At 35.0% G+C, this 17,635-nt stretch overlaps 2 protein-coding genes across 3 annotated transcripts; one reads left to right on the top strand and one right to left on the bottom strand.

Annotated features, from left to right (window-relative positions):
- Positions 1 to 7,236, bottom strand: LOC110724576 (beta-glucosidase BoGH3B-like). Of its 2 annotated transcripts, none has more exons than XM_021903991.1 (11): positions 7,075 to 7,236; positions 5,973 to 6,221; positions 4,959 to 5,163; positions 4,416 to 4,506; positions 4,179 to 4,321; positions 2,909 to 3,152; positions 1,781 to 1,885; positions 1,470 to 1,652; positions 1,037 to 1,241; positions 383 to 866; positions 1 to 207 (listed from the first exon to the last, which is right to left on the bottom strand). In XM_021903991.1, exons 2-11 carry the CDS (start codon positions 6,193 to 6,195, stop codon positions 117 to 119), a joined length of 1,974 nt encoding a protein of 657 aa, XP_021759683.1. In that variant the 5' UTR covers positions 6,196 to 6,221; positions 7,075 to 7,236; the 3' UTR covers positions 1 to 116. The 2 variants fall into 2 exon arrangements, with proteins under 2 accessions (XP_021759683.1, XP_021759684.1); XM_021903992.1 differs by lacking the exon at positions 7,075 to 7,236 and adding an exon at positions 6,389 to 6,463.
- A 7,556-nt stretch (positions 7,237 to 14,792) lies between these two features.
- On the top strand, positions 14,793 to 17,635 carry LOC110724578 (inactive protein RESTRICTED TEV MOVEMENT 2-like). The gene is made up of 2 exons (XM_021903993.1): positions 14,793 to 15,072; positions 16,685 to 17,635. The coding sequence occupies exons 1-2, from the start codon at positions 14,934 to 14,936 to the stop codon at positions 17,488 to 17,490; spliced, it is 945 nt and encodes a 314-aa protein (XP_021759685.1). The 5' UTR covers positions 14,793 to 14,933; the 3' UTR covers positions 17,491 to 17,635.

Below are 17,635 nucleotides of genomic sequence, written 5' to 3' on the forward strand. Positions count from 1 at the left end.
TAATGTAAGCAAATGAAATTAAGAATAAAAAGATAATGTAGGATAAAGAATGTACTAAACATATCCAATTAATCCAACAAATCTAAATCTAATCAATCCCTCCCGGAACTCTATTATCATAATGCTACTTTAAGGTACAAGCTGATTAACAGAGAAACTGTGACCATGAGAATGCATGGCCCTCCGTTCGCAGCTGCTGATACAGATCTGAAAAATAAAAACACAAAAAACAAATAATCATAATCTTACCATGGAAATCCATGATTCAATAGGAAAAAAAAAAAACTGAAATTTCTATTTAGTGTTTAGATTAATCAATGATTCAATGACATATACGTATTCTTGGTGAGTATAGTCTACTGGAGAAGTAAAAATGGCTTACCTAGTGACGAGTGACACCGTTTGGAGTCCAAAGCCTAAAGGGAAGAGAGGGTCATAATGTGGATCCCCACTGTTCATTGGGAGCTGATCTACAGTCTTAAACCAAGTTCTGGCTAACTTTCCAGTGAATTCGTGGTCACCAAACAAAACATCAGCCACTCCCTGACCTTCTGTCCCAGGCAACCACGCTGCCACTAAGGCATGGATTGTATTCATGTATGGTTCAATAACAAGAGGCCTGCCAGATATGATTATAACAACACACTGCACAGCCCCACAGACATTGTTAATGACAGTTGGGCCAGGATCTGCCATCGTGAGATTCTCACTGTCTCCAGCAGTTTCTGCATAAGGGGGCTCTCCGACGACAACAATAGCATAATCAAAGTTGTTGGACTTTACAAAGTCTTCAGTGGGATTTTCCTGGAATACCAGCTCAGTGCTTGGATCAACTGCAGATTTTACAGCACTAAGGATGGTTGTTCCTGATCATTTAAAGACAATTCCATTAATATGTTAATACAACCAAACACCAAGAAGACTAATGTGTCACTAGGTACACTATCATATCACTTTCACGGGCAAAATTACTGGATAGCTCTAGGTGTATGTATTTCTTAATTAATGCACCAAGATAGGAAGGTAAGATAGATACCTCTTGTGGATTTGTTGTCAGTGAATCCTTGCCAATTAATTGTCCATCCTCCACATTGATAACCCAGATTATCAGCATACTCACCGGCAACTAGTACCTTTGATGCTCGTTTAGGAAGGGGAAGCACTGGAACTTGTCCGGGTTTACCATTTTTCAGTAGAACAAGTGATTTTCTCACCGCTTCTCTAGCCAAATCCCTGTGGGGCTGCACATGTGAGGATTTTGTCATTATACATGTAATACATCATGAGCTCAATTGCAAATGGAAATGAATTGGTATCACATGTGATTTAAGATTAGTAAACAAAGTTTTTCTAATACTATCACTGAGAGAACAGAAGGGGAAAAGTTATACACTTTCGGGTAGAGTGAGGGGGATAAATGAGGAAAACAAGGGAGGCTGATTCATCCATAAATTGCATGTTTGACTGACCTCACTTCCCAGCTCCTTTGTAAGACTGGGATCACCAAAAGGGTTCTCAAAAAGGCCCATTGTGAACTTGACAAACAAGATCCTCGATACAGCATCATCAATACGCTCCATAGGGATCTCGTTGCTTTTCACTAGTTGTGTTAGATCACTTATGAACACATTGAAATCATATGGAACCATGATCTGTCAGTCAACAAGCACAAATAAATTTGAAATATCATTAATTGGGGCTTCTAAATCTAACAATAACAATATATTTGCTAATAATTTCATGAAAACTTCAGGACAATGCAAAATACAAAGACGCCAACCATGTCTATGCCAGCTTGAATCCCAGCCAACACTGAGTATGTATAGTTGGCGCCAGGTGGTGTAGTAATCCGATCAATTCCTTGCCAATCTGAGATGACAAAACCCTAATGACAACAAAAAATCAAATCCTGCAATTAGTATCAATGGCTATGATAAGAGAACAAAGACCTTAATGACACAAGTTCATGCACAAATGGTCACATTACGCATGCATGCATATAGATCACCATGACAGCACCTAGTGTAAATGGTATAGGAATTGAGCAGAGTTATTACTTTGATAATTGATTAGTGAAACTTGAACTTGTTTAAGCAGATCACATGCCCAAGCTTATATTGTTCAATAATGATTTAAGAGTACACAAGTATACTATATTAAAACAGTTCTAGGACCTTGGGCAAATTACACAATTACAAAAATACTTTTCATCCCTACCAAATGTCATTTTCATTTACGAATCAACACTCTAATATATTTCCAAAACCTTAATCCAGTGTGTGATTAGTGATAACTGAATTGGCAGGGAAGATTGAATTTAATTGACTGCAAAAGTCAAATTGTCCTTGTCTCCTTGACATATTGTTAATCTCTCACTATAGCAGGTGCTAAGTATATAAATTATAAACATTATAACATTATAGCTAAGTATACAAAATTTGGACAACAGAAAAACTTTAACACTGATTTCAGCATGACGTTACTGCCATGTATACAAACATTTGGGCAATCAATCGTTATTTTTTTTATACATGTAGCTCAACACAGCAGCTGCTGTTATCTACTTTGAAGTAGAGCAAGAAATTCTCATTCAACATAATGCTCTTTTAAGGAAATTGAAAACAGATACCATATACAAGAATAAAATAGATACATATTGGTCTACGAGAAGATTCTATAGATTTTTCTTTTCTTAATTAGTCAATTGTCATTATAAAGATTTTTGGGTCTAGTTGAAACTTCAATTGCAAGGTAACAGACTTTTGAAATTGGGTTACAAATTTTATTTTATGGAAATATTTAATCTAGATCTTCTTAACTGTAATGCACACAAGAGCATCCTCTTTGATAAACTGAGAGCAGAATAGATTATAAGACCAAAGCTTAGTTAATTTATCAGCAATATTACCTTGAATTTCATGGTATTTTTCAGAAATCCCGTGATTAAATCACGATTTGCATGCATCTTTACTCCATTCCAGCTGGAGTATGAAACCATAACTGTTGAAACACCTTTGATAATAGAATCAGAGTATGCAGGCATATGAATGCTAAGAAGTCCATGCATGTCAGTCAAAGTGTTGTTTTCATTAATTCCTCTAGTCGTCCCTCCATCTCCAACAAAATGCTTTGCACAAGCAGCAACTTTGTCCCTGAATATGTTATCAACATTATGAAAATACAATCTATGGAAGCATGTTTTTTAAAAATAGAGAGAAAACGCAAGAATGAGAGGGAGAGAAGAAGACAAGGACCAAGGGAAAACTGCACTGTTGTTCTTTATTATATGTCTCTTTTCTCATTGTTCTTATTGGAGGACTGCAGTATTTCCCTCTGTGCAGTTAATCCTTTTTAATTTATAGATCATTTATTTATCCAAATAATTTAGGATTAAGGAGAAAAAAGGCACAGCTGAAATTTTCTTAAGTTAATTAAAGCAAAGGCAATCATAGATGAAAGTATGAAACCATTCCTCTTTTATTTCTTTTTCTTTTTTATTCCTTTTTGTGGGGGTTCTCAAAGGTGACATTGGGGGATAACTCAAACCCCTCAATTTGAAATTCAAACTGCCCCCTCCATTTTGCTACATTCACAAGGTATAGGTAACATCTCACTTTGATGTTCCTTCATTTGCACAGAAAGAGATTGAGTGCACCCAGTTTGAGAAATTATTTCCAGCTATGCCTAGTCATCACCGATCTACAATTTTTCATCATTGATATCTTCATGTGCAAGTTATTAAATACGAGTAAATAAGCTTATATGGTTGTATACTTGTTTCCAACAGCTGCAATTCAAATCAGATGAGCTACTTATTGATCATGGTCAACATGCTATATGCTTACTTCATTATCATTTTAACCAAGGCCTCCTATAATGCACAATTTTTTATTTTCACTTGTTTATAAGACCGCACAAATTGTTTCTTATCTGTTTCATTCACATCATTCCTTGTCTTCTACTTTCTTAAATCATGACATGAATCCAGCCTTGGTTGCTTAGATTTCATCTCCATTATAAAATGGAGAAATAACAAAACATGTTACTCTTTTCTCTACTTTATAAGTTTTGACACTTAAAATTGCATCAACGGAAGAACACTCCTCATTTGTATTCCATTCGCCAATGAATAAATATTAGAAAGTTACCATAATTGAAGGGTTCAAATAGATTCATACTTTCCTCCAACGTAAGGAATGCCCTTTCGTGATGCAGGAGGTTCTCCTTGCAAACCATAGATGATTTCTGTCATATCCTGGACAATCTTGTGATCCTCACTGTAACTTTCATAACATCGACCCCATCTTGGATCTCTACAAACCTAAGGGAACATGAAAAGGCAATTGAGCAAATGTGGAGAAATAAACATTTATAACATTGCTCAAATTCAATATGCAATAATTAAAAGTATTTACCGCTATACAAGGAGCAAATGTGTACGGAATCCCAGTGGCTCTAACTTCAAGAGCTGTTGCAGCACCAATCCTCTTCACAAGGTCAGGGTCCCTATACACCACATGTTATGGTAATCCACGGAATTGAAAAAGAAAAGAGAAAGAACAGATGCATCTTTTGCAAAATTAAGAAATTGCTTATGGAAGGAAATTATTGGATATCCTCCTACATGGAAGTGAACGATTGGAAGGACTAAACTACAGCACAAGAACACTGCTATAAATCAACTTTATGCTGATCAAATAGGACTTCTTAATACTACATATAATGGCTGTGGATATAGTAGTAGGTGTAACAAGCCCACGGCTACAGAGTTTTATCTTGTGTATATAGATATATAGTTGAACACTACAGAGTATTTATATTATAGTTATGTGTATAATTACAAAGGAATAAATTAAGTTCAAAAAATCAGAAATAAGAGGAAGGGAGTAGTATAAGATTGGAATCGGATTCAACATATCTTACAAGAAAATGCATACTAAAAGTAGAAATGCACTTGCCTGGTAGCACCAAGACCAACATTATGTGGGAACATTGTTGCATTATACACATTATTGTGTCCATGGACAGCATCGATTCCATAAATCATAGGTATTCCGAGACGACTAGTCAAGGCGGATTTCTGAAATCCATCAACCATATCCATCCAATCTTTAGCAGTAGCCTGTGGCAAAGGTGTACTGCCACCACCACTCAAGACACTCCCTACAGCATTCCAACTATTATCAGTTCTCATAGGACAATGTTCATCATGTTGATTATATCAGTGTATCTAATAAAATTTTCAAAACAAATAATAGCAACTTGCGCAGATGACCAGGGAAAGCAAAGGCAGCAATTCAGTCCAACAAGTATACATAGGTCATAGGTGATACTTATATAATAGGCTGACATTATCAGCGACTAACAATAGCATTCAGTAATTATGGTATAAAGTAACAGGCAGTCCAAAGATTCTACCATAAGGTAATAAGTTATTTACACGTATAAACACATTATACCAATATTATACTAGCCGATCAAATGGTGTTTAAACAATATGTATATTAACACAGTTCCATAGATTTAATTATGGTGCAGCATATTTGGAATGAAAACTTATTTACTATAGCTGCATATTATCTGAGCATAATTGTATAAAAAAAATAAGCTCAATCTACACTTAACTCCCTGAAACATGAGACAATGCTTCCAACTAATCTCACCATGACTCCACTGGATGAATTGCTTCTGTAAGGAAAGTAAACAGCAAAGTGCAAGCTCAACAGAAAAGGCCATATCAGGATTTTGGCCTTTATTCAGCTACTCATGGAAAGTTTACCATAATTATTAACCGAAAACAGAACAAACATTTGAAGATTACATTTGACATCAAATATAAAAACATTTTCAAACCATATTGAACTATTTGCAAAGAGCAGCAATATGAATCTCATGTGTGCATTACATATTTCATATAAACCATAAAATAAAACATTTTAAATGAGATGCAATTAGTTGAAGCATCTATTTACCAATAGAGTAAGTCTTCATTACTTCAGGAGTTGCCTTCGTTCGATCTATCTGAGTCATCTGACCAATCTTCTCATCCAAAGTCATTCTCCCCAAAAGATCCTTGACTCGAGCTGAAGCTGATTGTTTCGGATCCTTATATAAAACATACTCTGTATCTGCCGAAGTTCTCCAACAGCATACTAACAAAATGTTAACCACTAGCCAAACAATCAACCTCGACATGTTGAATCCCGATGCTCTACGTAATGCTTCAATACAAAATACCCAATATAGAATCAGTTTGATGCCATGATAAGAACTAGCACACTGAATAGAAAACCACGAAAAATGGGTTGATTTCCTGTCTTTGTTACAACATTTGGAATTAATATAAGTGTATAACAAAACCTTGTAAAAAGAATCATAAATTTCCTACCAATTCAAACCTCGTAATGCGACACAAAGTAGATGGATTTCGAAGGAAGAAAAGTAACAATTGCACCCTTTTATTATTCACAAAGCATTCATACACAGTTTTTATAGTCAAGAAAGACCCTACCATTCAATTATCAAATGTTCTTTTCTTTCTACACCCATTAATCCAATACCATTAAAAAGCTACTTTACAACATAATACTTCTTAAGAAGTATTAATCCAAAGATACCCTTTTCTTTCCTTCTTTCCTTCAAATTCAAAAGTACCCCTTATTTTCATTATGAGATTTTGATTAACATTTGATTCCCATCAACCCCCACCCAAATTATTTAATTAAAAAATTAAATAGGAATATTAAAGAACCAGCATTCTAGAAAGTAAATCAAACTTCATATCATCAAAAAAACATAAATAAATTATTCAATTTAATAAAATAACCCAACATTATAAAATTAATAATAGAACTCACAAAATTAGATCATTACCGAAGTTAAGCAACTAGTAATGAATACAAGTTCAAATCCAAAAAAACTAAATATATACAAGTTAAAGCAATTACAAAAAGGTACCTTTCTGGGTGATATTATGAATGAGTATACACATTGAACAGATTCAAATAGCTTAAAAAGTGAAAAAAATTTAAGCTTTAAGCATTTACCCAATAACAAAATCTTGTACAAAATTACCTGAGATTTGAGAGGAAGAAAATGATAAAGTAGTTTCCGATATTCGGCAGAGCAGTGGAGAAGTGGACTAGTGGGAGAGTATAGAGCTCAAGACTGCCCAATAAAGGGGTGTATGAGAGATGCTTTTTCAGTGTTTATTTTTTGTCTGTTGGAAGTTTTTATCTTTCTGCACGGAGTATCTATTTTTATAATTTGTACATTTTTAAAAATAAAAAATAATAAATATAAATGCACCTTGTACAAAAATATTTGTAATTTTAAAATTTTAAATTTTCATCAAAATTATGATATTATACCTGTTTAATGTAATCTAATACATATTTCAATGTAGGAGTCCATTTAGGGGCCGTTTGGTTAGGGATATTCATCAAAAGGAATGAGAATCAACTATCAAGATTCCCTTTGTTGTTATTTGTTTGGCTTTTTTTCCCATTCCTCTTACCCTCTCCATTACCCCAAATCCTTCCAACTTCATTCCCTATCCCCTCTAGGTTTTTCCATTCCCTTTCCTTAGCCACCACAACACCACCATATCCAAACCAGCTACCACCATCCTACCCTATCCCCACCACCCAGCCACTATCGCCGCACCTCCAGCGTCCCTCGTCGGAGCTCCCATGCCCATTGTCGGAGCTCCCCCGTCCCTCGCCGGAGATCCCCTCCCCCGAAAAACTCCCCCACTCCCGCAAAAACCCTAAAAACTCACCCCCCCCTTCCCCTTAAAACAGCCGGTTGGCCCTCCTCCCACCCTCGAAACCCTAGTTGCTGGGTTTACACGGGGTTTCGAGGGTGGTGGGAGAGTCGGCCGACGGTTTTACGGGGAGAGGGAATTCTTTCTAGGGTTTTGCGGGGTTAGGGGAGGTTTTTTTTGGGGAGGGGAGGGCTGTGCGGGCACAGGGAGCGGCGACGAGGGGCGGGGGAGGTGCGGCGAAGGGTGGCGAGTGGTGGGGGAGGTGCGTCGAGTGGTGGGGTGGCTGGAAATGGTGGGAAGTGAAGCAATTAGGTAGTTATATGGTGGTGGTGTGGTGGTTGGATTGGTGGCAGTGTTTCCCTTTGTTTTTAAAACAAACAACATAGAAAAGTTAATGTAATTTCATTCCATTCTTTTTCATTCCCTTTGTTCATTCCATTCCGGTTACCCAGTGTAAACCAAACGGCCCCTTATTAGTGTGTTATTTACTATTGTTTTATTTTTTTTGGATAAATTGATAGGTTGTAGTTGTAATGTATAAACTTCTAATATTCAAAATTGTTAAATATCGTAACTCCACACAAAAAAAAAACAAAAAAAAAATGACATCATCCTTGCATTTAGGTAGGAAAAAAATTATTATGAGAGTGGCATGTGGACGGTGATGACGTCAGCAACGTTATGTTTTAATAATAGTTAATAGATTGATAAAGTATCATATGTTGTGGCGGTGAATTTTCATTTTTAATTACTTATGTGAAATGCTAAATACCGGCCATCAAAAATTATCAAACCGCCATCATTTCAAGCAAAGAAATATCCTTGCCCTTATTAAAAAAAAAAAATCCATTTTTTTTCTTTAACATTAGTCCATCCCACGACAACCAAGTCAATTAACCACCACCAATCACAATATCGGTATGACCCACGCCACCACATTGACCAACACAACCCATAAACATCGTGTCAACCACCACCATCTACATTGGACTGCCAACACGATCGCGAAAGTCGACAAGGAATGGATGGTGATGGAGGTCGCTCGTTGAAAAACGAATCGGAAACGCTACTGTCAGCTTTATTTTCGGGGTTTAAAGTGGTTTGATTGACCAGAGAAACAGTCTATTGACCAAGGTAATCGGAGAAACAGTCTATTGACCAAAACCGGTTACCTTCCACGGTAATCGGAGGCCAAACCCGGTTACCGTGTATGGTAACCGATTTTGTTACTGTGGATGGTAACCGGTTTTAGCCTCTGGTTACCATCCACCTAATAATTTATTATTTAAAAAAAAAATAAAAAAAAAAACTTCAACGAAAAAATTCTCCGATCCTTCCTCAGATTTCCAGCCATCCCGCCACTTGAATCGCCACCTCTTCCTTACCGGTTGCCTGCTTCCACGCCGCCACCGCCACCAACTATTGCCGATAACCTCTACTATGTGGTTGTGGTGGTTTGGGTGTTTCATAAGAGAGGAAAAAAAAAGGAGGGAGAAAAAATGGGTTAGGGTTTAGTAAGGGCAATATTGACCCTTTCCTTAAGATGATGGCGGTTTTGAAAACTAAGTTATGTAAGTGATCTAGAGGAGGACTAGGTTAATCACATAGATAAACATTCTATGTTATGGCAAACCTTTTTTTTTTTTTTTTTTTTTTTTGTACAACAACTGAATATAATATTTCAGCGAATAAATGTTTTTATTTGTGTTCCACCCGGTTCACCCTTTAGGCTAATCCGGATTCAGGGCTCAGTTTTAGGTGGTTAGGTTCCAGTCCCTTCCTAATTGTTGTTGTGGGGGATCGAACACGCGCTCCTCCCTACCAAGTGTAGCCTCAATCACCACTGCACCTACAACTATCAAAAGCTGACCCGACCCGAAAAATTTACCCGAACCCGATTATTAATTGATTTGTTTGAACTCGAAAAAATGGTGACCCGTACCCGATATGACCCGAACACGACTTGACCCGACCTGAAACCAACCCTAGACCCGAGTTAACCCGAGTATTTGAGACTCGAACCCGAACATGAATCGACCTGGAGATGACCCGACCTGATTATAACCCGTAAATTATTGAGCTGAACCGAACCCGACCTGAACCGAGATTGACCCAAACCCGTTTTAACCCGTCAAAACCCGAATTTAACCCAACCTGTTACTAACCCGACCTGTTATTAACCCGACCCGAATTCAACCCGACCTGTTATTAACCCGACCCGAATACAACCTGACCCGAAATTCAGTCCAATCTGTTACTAACCTAACCTAAATCAACACAGCTTGTTATTAACCTGACCTGAATCAACATAACTTGTTATTAACCCGACCCAAATTCAACCCGAATTGTTTCTGAGCCATTTCGAACTCAACCTAACCCATTTAAATTTAGCAATAATTACAATTTACGAATACTATTACCTTTTAGGTGTAAGTTCATTTTAAATTTTAATTTAGTAATTACGATTTACGAATACTATTACTTTTAGGTGCAAGTTCATTTTATATTTTAATTAAGTATCCCGACTCAAGCATGACCCAATCTGAACCCGACCTACATAGGTTACGACATTAACCCGAATTGACCTGACCCGAGTTGACTGGACCTACACTAACCCGAGTCAAACCCGACTCGTTTACCCGAATTGACAACTTTAATTGCACCAACACCCAATTGATTAGCGAATATAATAGTCTAAATACTATTCATAAGAGTTAGCTCATACTTTTTAAAATTGTAAGGATTCATGTGTTTTTAAGCCAACTCAGCAAAGAGACATTAGAAACTAAAAATTAAAGGAGAAACTAAAAATGGGCTTATATTTTGTGAACTAAGATCGTTAAATATTTAGTGAGAAATAAACTTGTGCTAAGTTGGCATAAAAATACATTGATATAATCAAAAGTTTGTCATTGAGATAAACATAAGGAAAAATTGCCTCGAATAATCTCACCTTTCGGGTGTCCGCTAAAAATAATCCCAACCTTGGGTTATTTTTAAATAATCCGACCATTCTACCCAATCCGCTCAAAATTGTCCCAACTGGTCATGCAACTTGTTATAACAAGTTACCAGATACGTGGCGGCCTGTAATTGGTCAAAAAAATAAAATATAAAATAAAATAAAATTTTAAAAAAGTTTAAATTTTTTTAAAGAAAAAATAAAAATAAAAATTAAGAAACCACCCACTAGCTGCTGTCCCTGCTACCCAGCCCCAACCATGGCACCGGCGACAACGCTGGAGAAAGTGTCGGAGACGGCGCCGGACCCCCTCCCCCTAAACCACCAACCCCAGGCAATTTTCGCAAAGCCCCGGTGATCTGTAAAACCATCCCTACCCTCGAAAACCCCTTTCCCGTCCCGATCCTAGCCCCCACCCCGTCCCTTGTCCCTTTTCCGGACGTGCCGATCTTCCCTGTCCCTCATTCTAATTGTGTCGTCCTCCCTCGACCTCGATTCAGGTTGTGTTGATCTCCCCAACCTGTTTCCTGGGCTCTGGTTTGGTGGGTTTTCAATTTTTCGAAGGTGGGTTCCTAGGGTCTGGTTTTGGGTCTGGTTTGGTGGCGGTGGTTCTAGGGTCTGGGTTTAGGTGGTGGTAGGGATGGTGGTGGCTGAAGTGGTGTGACTTAGGTGGTGGTGGTTTTTTTTTTAGCTCACTAAATTCTTTTTTTCGGGTTTGGTCAGGAGGGACAAAAGAGAGATGCTTTCCATCAGTCAAAAGCGAATACCGTCCCCATGCTCTAAAGGTTCGCTTACCGAGGAATAGAAAGGACTTGGGGCCTCCGCAAGTTTGGTTGGGGTATAGAGCCGTAAGCACGGTGGGGGGGTGATAGAGGGCGGTCGGGGAATGGCGCTAGTCGAGGGCGCCGCTATGCCCCTTAATCATATCGAATGGTCCTTCGACCTTCGTTTAATTTTTGCGGCTGGCATAGATCTCATGAGACCTGCCCACTTGATTTTACTTTTCTTTTTTATTAATTTTTTTTTTATTTTGGACAAATCAAGTTGTGACATGTGTAAATTAAACTTAATAAAAAGAAAATTACCACTTCAACCGGTTACTGGTCACTCGAGACCATTATGAGCGGATTGAGTATGAAGGTCGGATTATTTAAAAATAACCCAAAGGTCGAATTATTTAAAAATAACCCAAATGTGTGATTATTGTAGGCGGACGCCCCGACCCAAAGGTGGGATTATTCCAGGCAATTTTTCCTAAACATAAAATGTTATCTATGTGATTAACCTAGTCTTCCCCTAGTCTTAATATTTCATTTTTTCTCTTCCTTCTTCCAACTATTCCAGCTGCCATGCCCTTCTTCTCACTCTAGTTCATTTCGTCTCATACAATATCAAGAATTCGTTAAGATAAAAAGGTTAATAGCCTCATCAAAATAAAGTTCCTATTTTGGATCTTTATCAAGTACTTGTAATTAGGATTTTTTATTTTTATTTATTTATTTTCAATTTGTAATTTCCCAATTTCTCAATAAAAAATGTTGTTTTATTTATGAATGTTGATCTTATTTTCATTTTTTTTTGACACAAATGTTGCATTGTTGTTTTCTATTATTATTATTATTATTATTATTATTTATTTTTGAGTTTGTGCTCTATTTTTTTTATGTTATTTTATTTTAATTTTGACTTATGAATCTTGTTTTTATCATATATATATATATATATATATATATATATATATATATATATATATATATATATATGTATATATTCAAAATTCATGTTGTAATTCTTTCTAAGATGTTTATTCATTAATATTCGAATTTCATGCTATATTGCTATAATTTTCAATATGTGTTAGTAATTTTTTTTATCTATGAATAATCACAAACTGTCGTATGTGGCTGGCCACAATTTTTGTGTAAAGTATTTATTTTTATTTTCATTGTACTTATTACAATGCTACTCCGGTAATAATATTGTAAAAAGTATATAATGGCTAAATAGCTAATAGCTTATGCAACAAAATGTTTTGTGTGCGGTTGGCCACACCATGTGGCCGCTTGTAAAAGTACAAAGTAATCTTATAACACTGACCGAGTAACCTTTATAACATTGATTGAGTAACCCCTATAACATTGATGAAATAACCCTTGTAACACTGACCGAGTGAGTAACCCCTATAACACTAATGAAGTAAACCTCATGATGGTTGGCCACACGATATGGCCAACCACATTTAAGAAATCAGGCCCGTTATCTGACCGAACCTGGCTGAACAGATTAGACATGAAAACCCATCTTAAGTCCGGCCCGACATTTGATCAGGTCTATTTTGTGTGTTAAGAAATATGTCAGTTTGCGTACTGTTATTTCCAATCCAAGAAAATTGTTCATTAAGGTTTTGAGGTCATTTTAGCCTTCAAGACCCAATTTAAGGTCAAAATAGGCAAAAAAATTACTAAAGTTGTCTTGGTTTGCGTGCTATGAAATGACTCGGTACAAGACTGAGATGTTTATGATTTTTTTGTCAATTTTATCCTCAAATTCCTTGTACGTATTAGCCTCAAATTCCGACGACAGTGAGCAATTTTCTCGACTTATAAATAATGGCACGCAAACTGAGAGAAACCTAGGTTTTTTTTTTTTTTTTTTTTTTTGCCAATTTTAACTTCAACTAAGACCCTTAAAAGACCAAAATGATCCCAAAACCATAACCGAACAATTTTTTAGGCTTGCAAAACAAGAAATTATAGGAAGAGGGTCTTTTTTAACATCATGTGCCTAACACATAACAGTTAACGCTGGAGTCCGGTGATAAACTCCAAGAAAATGGAGTAAGGTCCCAACTCACAACCTATTATCACTTATAAGGTTCTTTTTATGTACCACCTTTCCTTTAAAGGTCCTTTCTCACCAAATGAACCACATTTTCACAAATTTTATTTTTTTAAATTAAAAAGTTGACCTTGGTCTGAAGAAGAAGAAGAAGAAGAAGAAGAAGAAGAAGAAGAAGAAGAAGAAGAGTTTGATTTGACAAAATTTTGACCAAAAATCACATTAATGTAATGTTTGATAAATTGTAAAAGTTTAAGGCTACCAATGACTAATAAAATAATAAATGTTACCATTGAAAATCTCCTTAATTAAAAATATTAATTGTTAAATATGTACATTGATAAACGTGATAAAATGATTGTGTCAACTTTAAAAGAATAGATGAACTACATTTTAAGACGCAACCAACCATCCATCCATTCTTTAAAAATGAATAAATGAATAAAGACGAAGGAGTTATTATTTTTATTGGATTGAAATTATTTTTGCTGAACTTAAATTATTTTTACTGAAGTGAAATTAATTTTACTGAACTGAAATTATTTTTGCTGGACTGAAATTATTTTTACTGATTCTCTGTTGTATTTCTTATTTAAGGTTACTGATTTTTACTGAACTGAAATTATTTTTACTGAACTGTACTTATTTTTACTGAACTGAAATTATTTTTGCTAAACTAAAATTATTTTTACTGAATTAAAATTAATTTTACTGAATTAAAATTAATTTTACTGAATATTATTTTTTTAAGGTGAAGTGAACTGGGCCTTATTGATTAATGGATCCCGAGAGACAATTTTGTTAACATAATAGTAAAAGCCTAAAAGGCCAGCCGCAAAAAACTTTGGAAATATATGATATTTATTCATGGATATTCCTAGACATGACTTGTAATCTAGGAGTGTTACATAATACGAAATGGATCACCGTTAGCTTACCAAATGACAAGCATTATCAAAGTGTGAATATCAAACAAAGAATATTCATTTAAGAAATGAATCAAAACATAAATATCACATCTTCCTAACGAAGGAATACTTATACTATTAGTTAAGAAGTATTATTACCTAAATAAAACTAAGTTAATGCTTAAGAAACGTTACCTAGTAAACCAACCCAAAGAAATTGGTATTGTTTCATTCATAGGATAACCCCAAAATATGTACACATATTCTTGTGACAACAACTTACATGGTACAATATGCATATATATAAACCCCAAGGCATGAATACCTTCTTTCATATACAATTTGTTAGCACCATACTAAAAAAATCATCGTAAGTTAAGGCAGTTGCTTGTTGTTAGTACGAATTGAACACGTTCATAAGACGCTTTGAGTTGCATATATCTTATAGAATAAAGGTGCGATGAACATGAGACCAAGAGGCACAGGAACCGGGGCTAGACGTTCAAGATTAAGTGCTACCCCAGTGTATGAAGATTTTAAGCCAACTTTCGAATGGAAGCATGAAGAAGGAGCTTCTATACTACTTTACCATTTGCCTGGTAATTCATTCGTTCTTTTTTATTCTTTACAATTGAATTTTTTTGGTCAACTTTTGAAAAATTTGACTATAAACCTCACTATATCATGTGAGGATCTGCTATATTTGACCAGAGATATATTTGAAAATTTAATAAGAAATTTTACTCAAATTTTATTGAATATATATTCGTGGTTAATGGCGTCCATTGGAGACCATCTTATTCAAAGCCTAAAGTAAAAAAGGAATAAAGGGGGTAACATCTCTTATTCTTATTTTTTTTCCTTCTATACTACATCTGTTTCTTATTATTTGCAACAAAGAAGAATTATTTATGTCTGGTAGTGTAATGTTTTAACGCTTAAGGATATACATAGGAGTGGGTAGTTTGGCTATGGACTTGTTGATAATGACAATTTGTATAATTAATTTTTTTGGTTAAAATTAGGCCTAAATTTGTTGACCATATTTCAGAAAAGTTTGGATAACTTCAAATAAAAGTAAATAAATTTAGATAAGATAAGTTTAGGAAAAATAAATTCAAATGACTTTTAATAAGGGTCTGCAAGGGCTACCCAATTTCAATTTATACCAAAAAAAAAGTTCGAATTAACAAGTTTAGGTAAGTATATATCACATGAATATAACACACCTTGATCATGATTCGAGCCTAAGTCAGTTTTAATATAAAAGTTCTTAATTTCATTACATATTTAATTATGAACTATCATACATGTAGCCATTATTGATGGCAACATAGTTTAGTATATGTCATTGGCTCATTGCATGCACCATTTGTCGAAGTTTGTAATGTTGTTTGCACCCTTAATATTTTGTCCTGTGTTGTTGTGTATACCTTTAATATTTTTGGCTTGTGTTGTGTACACTTTATGCATAGATGGTGCTGTTACAATTAATTGTCCCTCATAAATAATTTATATAAATCACTGTAGACAGTTTGAATTATTTAATTTTGATCATATAGTGAAGTAATAATTAAAAAAAGACGAGAATACTTCTTAATTTACATTATGATCGACCTTTGTTTTACGTAATGTAATACAAGTAATAATATAACATGGTCAAAGAGTGTTAGAGGGAATCGTATGTGAATAATTGCATGTCAAATTGGAAGAGCTAGTTAAAAACCAAAATAATTATGTTGTTTAATATCACACTTAAGGCTAAATTACAAATTCATATACCATTTAAAGGTACTTGGTTTAAAAAATAAAACGTACCTTGCTTAAAGTGTACTCTCCTCATTTTTTATTTATTTATTTATTTTTTTAATTTTATCATCAAAGCTACCTTTCTTTTTTTGGCAGTAGAAACAAAGCTACCTTAAAGTATAGTACATTTTTTGTTTTTTTTTTGAGAACACCTTAAAGTATACTTAAACGCACATACCCATACCAAAGGTCCAAAGTGCAAGCTCATGATATGTACCTTATTGAAAATTTTTACAAAATAATCTTATTACTTAACGTACTTTCCGCGCTCTAAAAATATTGCACCATTTGTAAATTTAACACTATTCACACGATCTTCTTTAATTACATATTATGAATTATACATAAAGAAACATATAGTCATAGATTAACTTATTACTAAATACATATTGGGAATTGTAGGATTTGCTAAAGAACAAATCAGAATTGTAGCTGAAAGTAGCGGGATTTTAAGAGTTCGGGGAGAACGTCTCGTTACCAGTAATAGATGGAGTCGGTTTCAAGAGGAAGCTATGGTTCCAAAAGATTGTAACATGAGTGATATTCGAGCAAAGTTTGAAGGTGGAATTCTTACTATTACAATGCCAAAAAAGACAACTACCATTAATAAGGAAACTCCCGTTGAAAAACAACCCAACACTCGTGCAACATTTCAAGAACCTCCTACTACATCGAGTGTACCAAACCCTAGTTTACAACAAAACCCTCAACCTCAGTTTCAAGATGAATCATCTTCGAAACCTACTATGCCAACTACTGTAGAAAAGACTCCGACGGTTCGAAAAGGTGTTAGTCCACCATCTTCGATACCCGGAAAAGGCGAAGATATTAACCCACAACGCAAAATACAACAAGAAGCAAATGTACCACATGTGAAGCCTCCAATTGATTTAAAGCAATCTCCAAACAACCAAGGTAGCACTAACCAACAAATTTCTGACTATATTAAATCAAAAGTTACAAAAGATCACAAAGAGATGAATGAAAAATACAAGGCAGCTAATTCTCAAGTACAAGAGAAACATGAGAAGTATGTTGATGCTCTTGATCTAGACAAGATGAACTTTCATGAAATGGATAAAAATTATGGAAATGATGATGGTAAAAGTGATACAAAAGGTCAACTATTGATAAATATGGGTGTAGCAATATTAGTGATGGTTGCACTTGGCACACAAATATACTACTCCTTCGATTCTAATGCTTAGATTGATTGATTTTATTGTACTTTTAATTAAGGGTATGTATGTAATCATTTCATAATTCTATATGGTAAATACTTATGTATAAGATCTGATACAATATTAATATATTTTTAATTTTTTATTATTATGTCTGTAATCGACCCTTGAT

Source organism: Chenopodium quinoa, unplaced genomic scaffold, assembly GCF_001683475.1.
Source record: "Chenopodium quinoa cultivar QQ74 unplaced genomic scaffold, ASM168347v1, whole genome shotgun sequence".
Classification (NCBI taxonomy): Eukaryota; Viridiplantae; Streptophyta; class Magnoliopsida; order Caryophyllales; family Amaranthaceae; genus Chenopodium; species Chenopodium quinoa.

Excerpts from the sequence above, each read along its gene's own strand:
- LOC110724578 (XM_021903993.1), top strand. The coding sequence starts at position 14,934 with ATGAACATGAGACCAAGAGGCACAGGAACCGGGGCTAGACGTTCAAGA. Across the intron at positions 15,073-16,684 it reads ACTACTTTACCATTTGCCTG|GATTTGCTAAAGAACAAATC; the intron begins GTAATTCATTCG and ends TGGGAATTGTAG.
- LOC110724576 (XM_021903991.1), bottom strand. The coding sequence starts at position 6,195 with ATGTCGAGGTTGATTGTTTGGCTAGTGGTTAACATTTTGTTAGTATGC. Across the intron at positions 4,507-4,958 it reads GTTGGTCTTGGTGCTACCAG|GGACCCTGACCTTGTGAAGA; the intron begins GCAAGTGCATTT and ends TGTGGTGTATAG. Across the intron at positions 1,242-1,469 it reads CAAAGGAGCTGGGAAGTGAG|CCCCACAGGGATTTGGCTAG; the intron begins GTCAGTCAAACA and ends TCACATGTGCAG.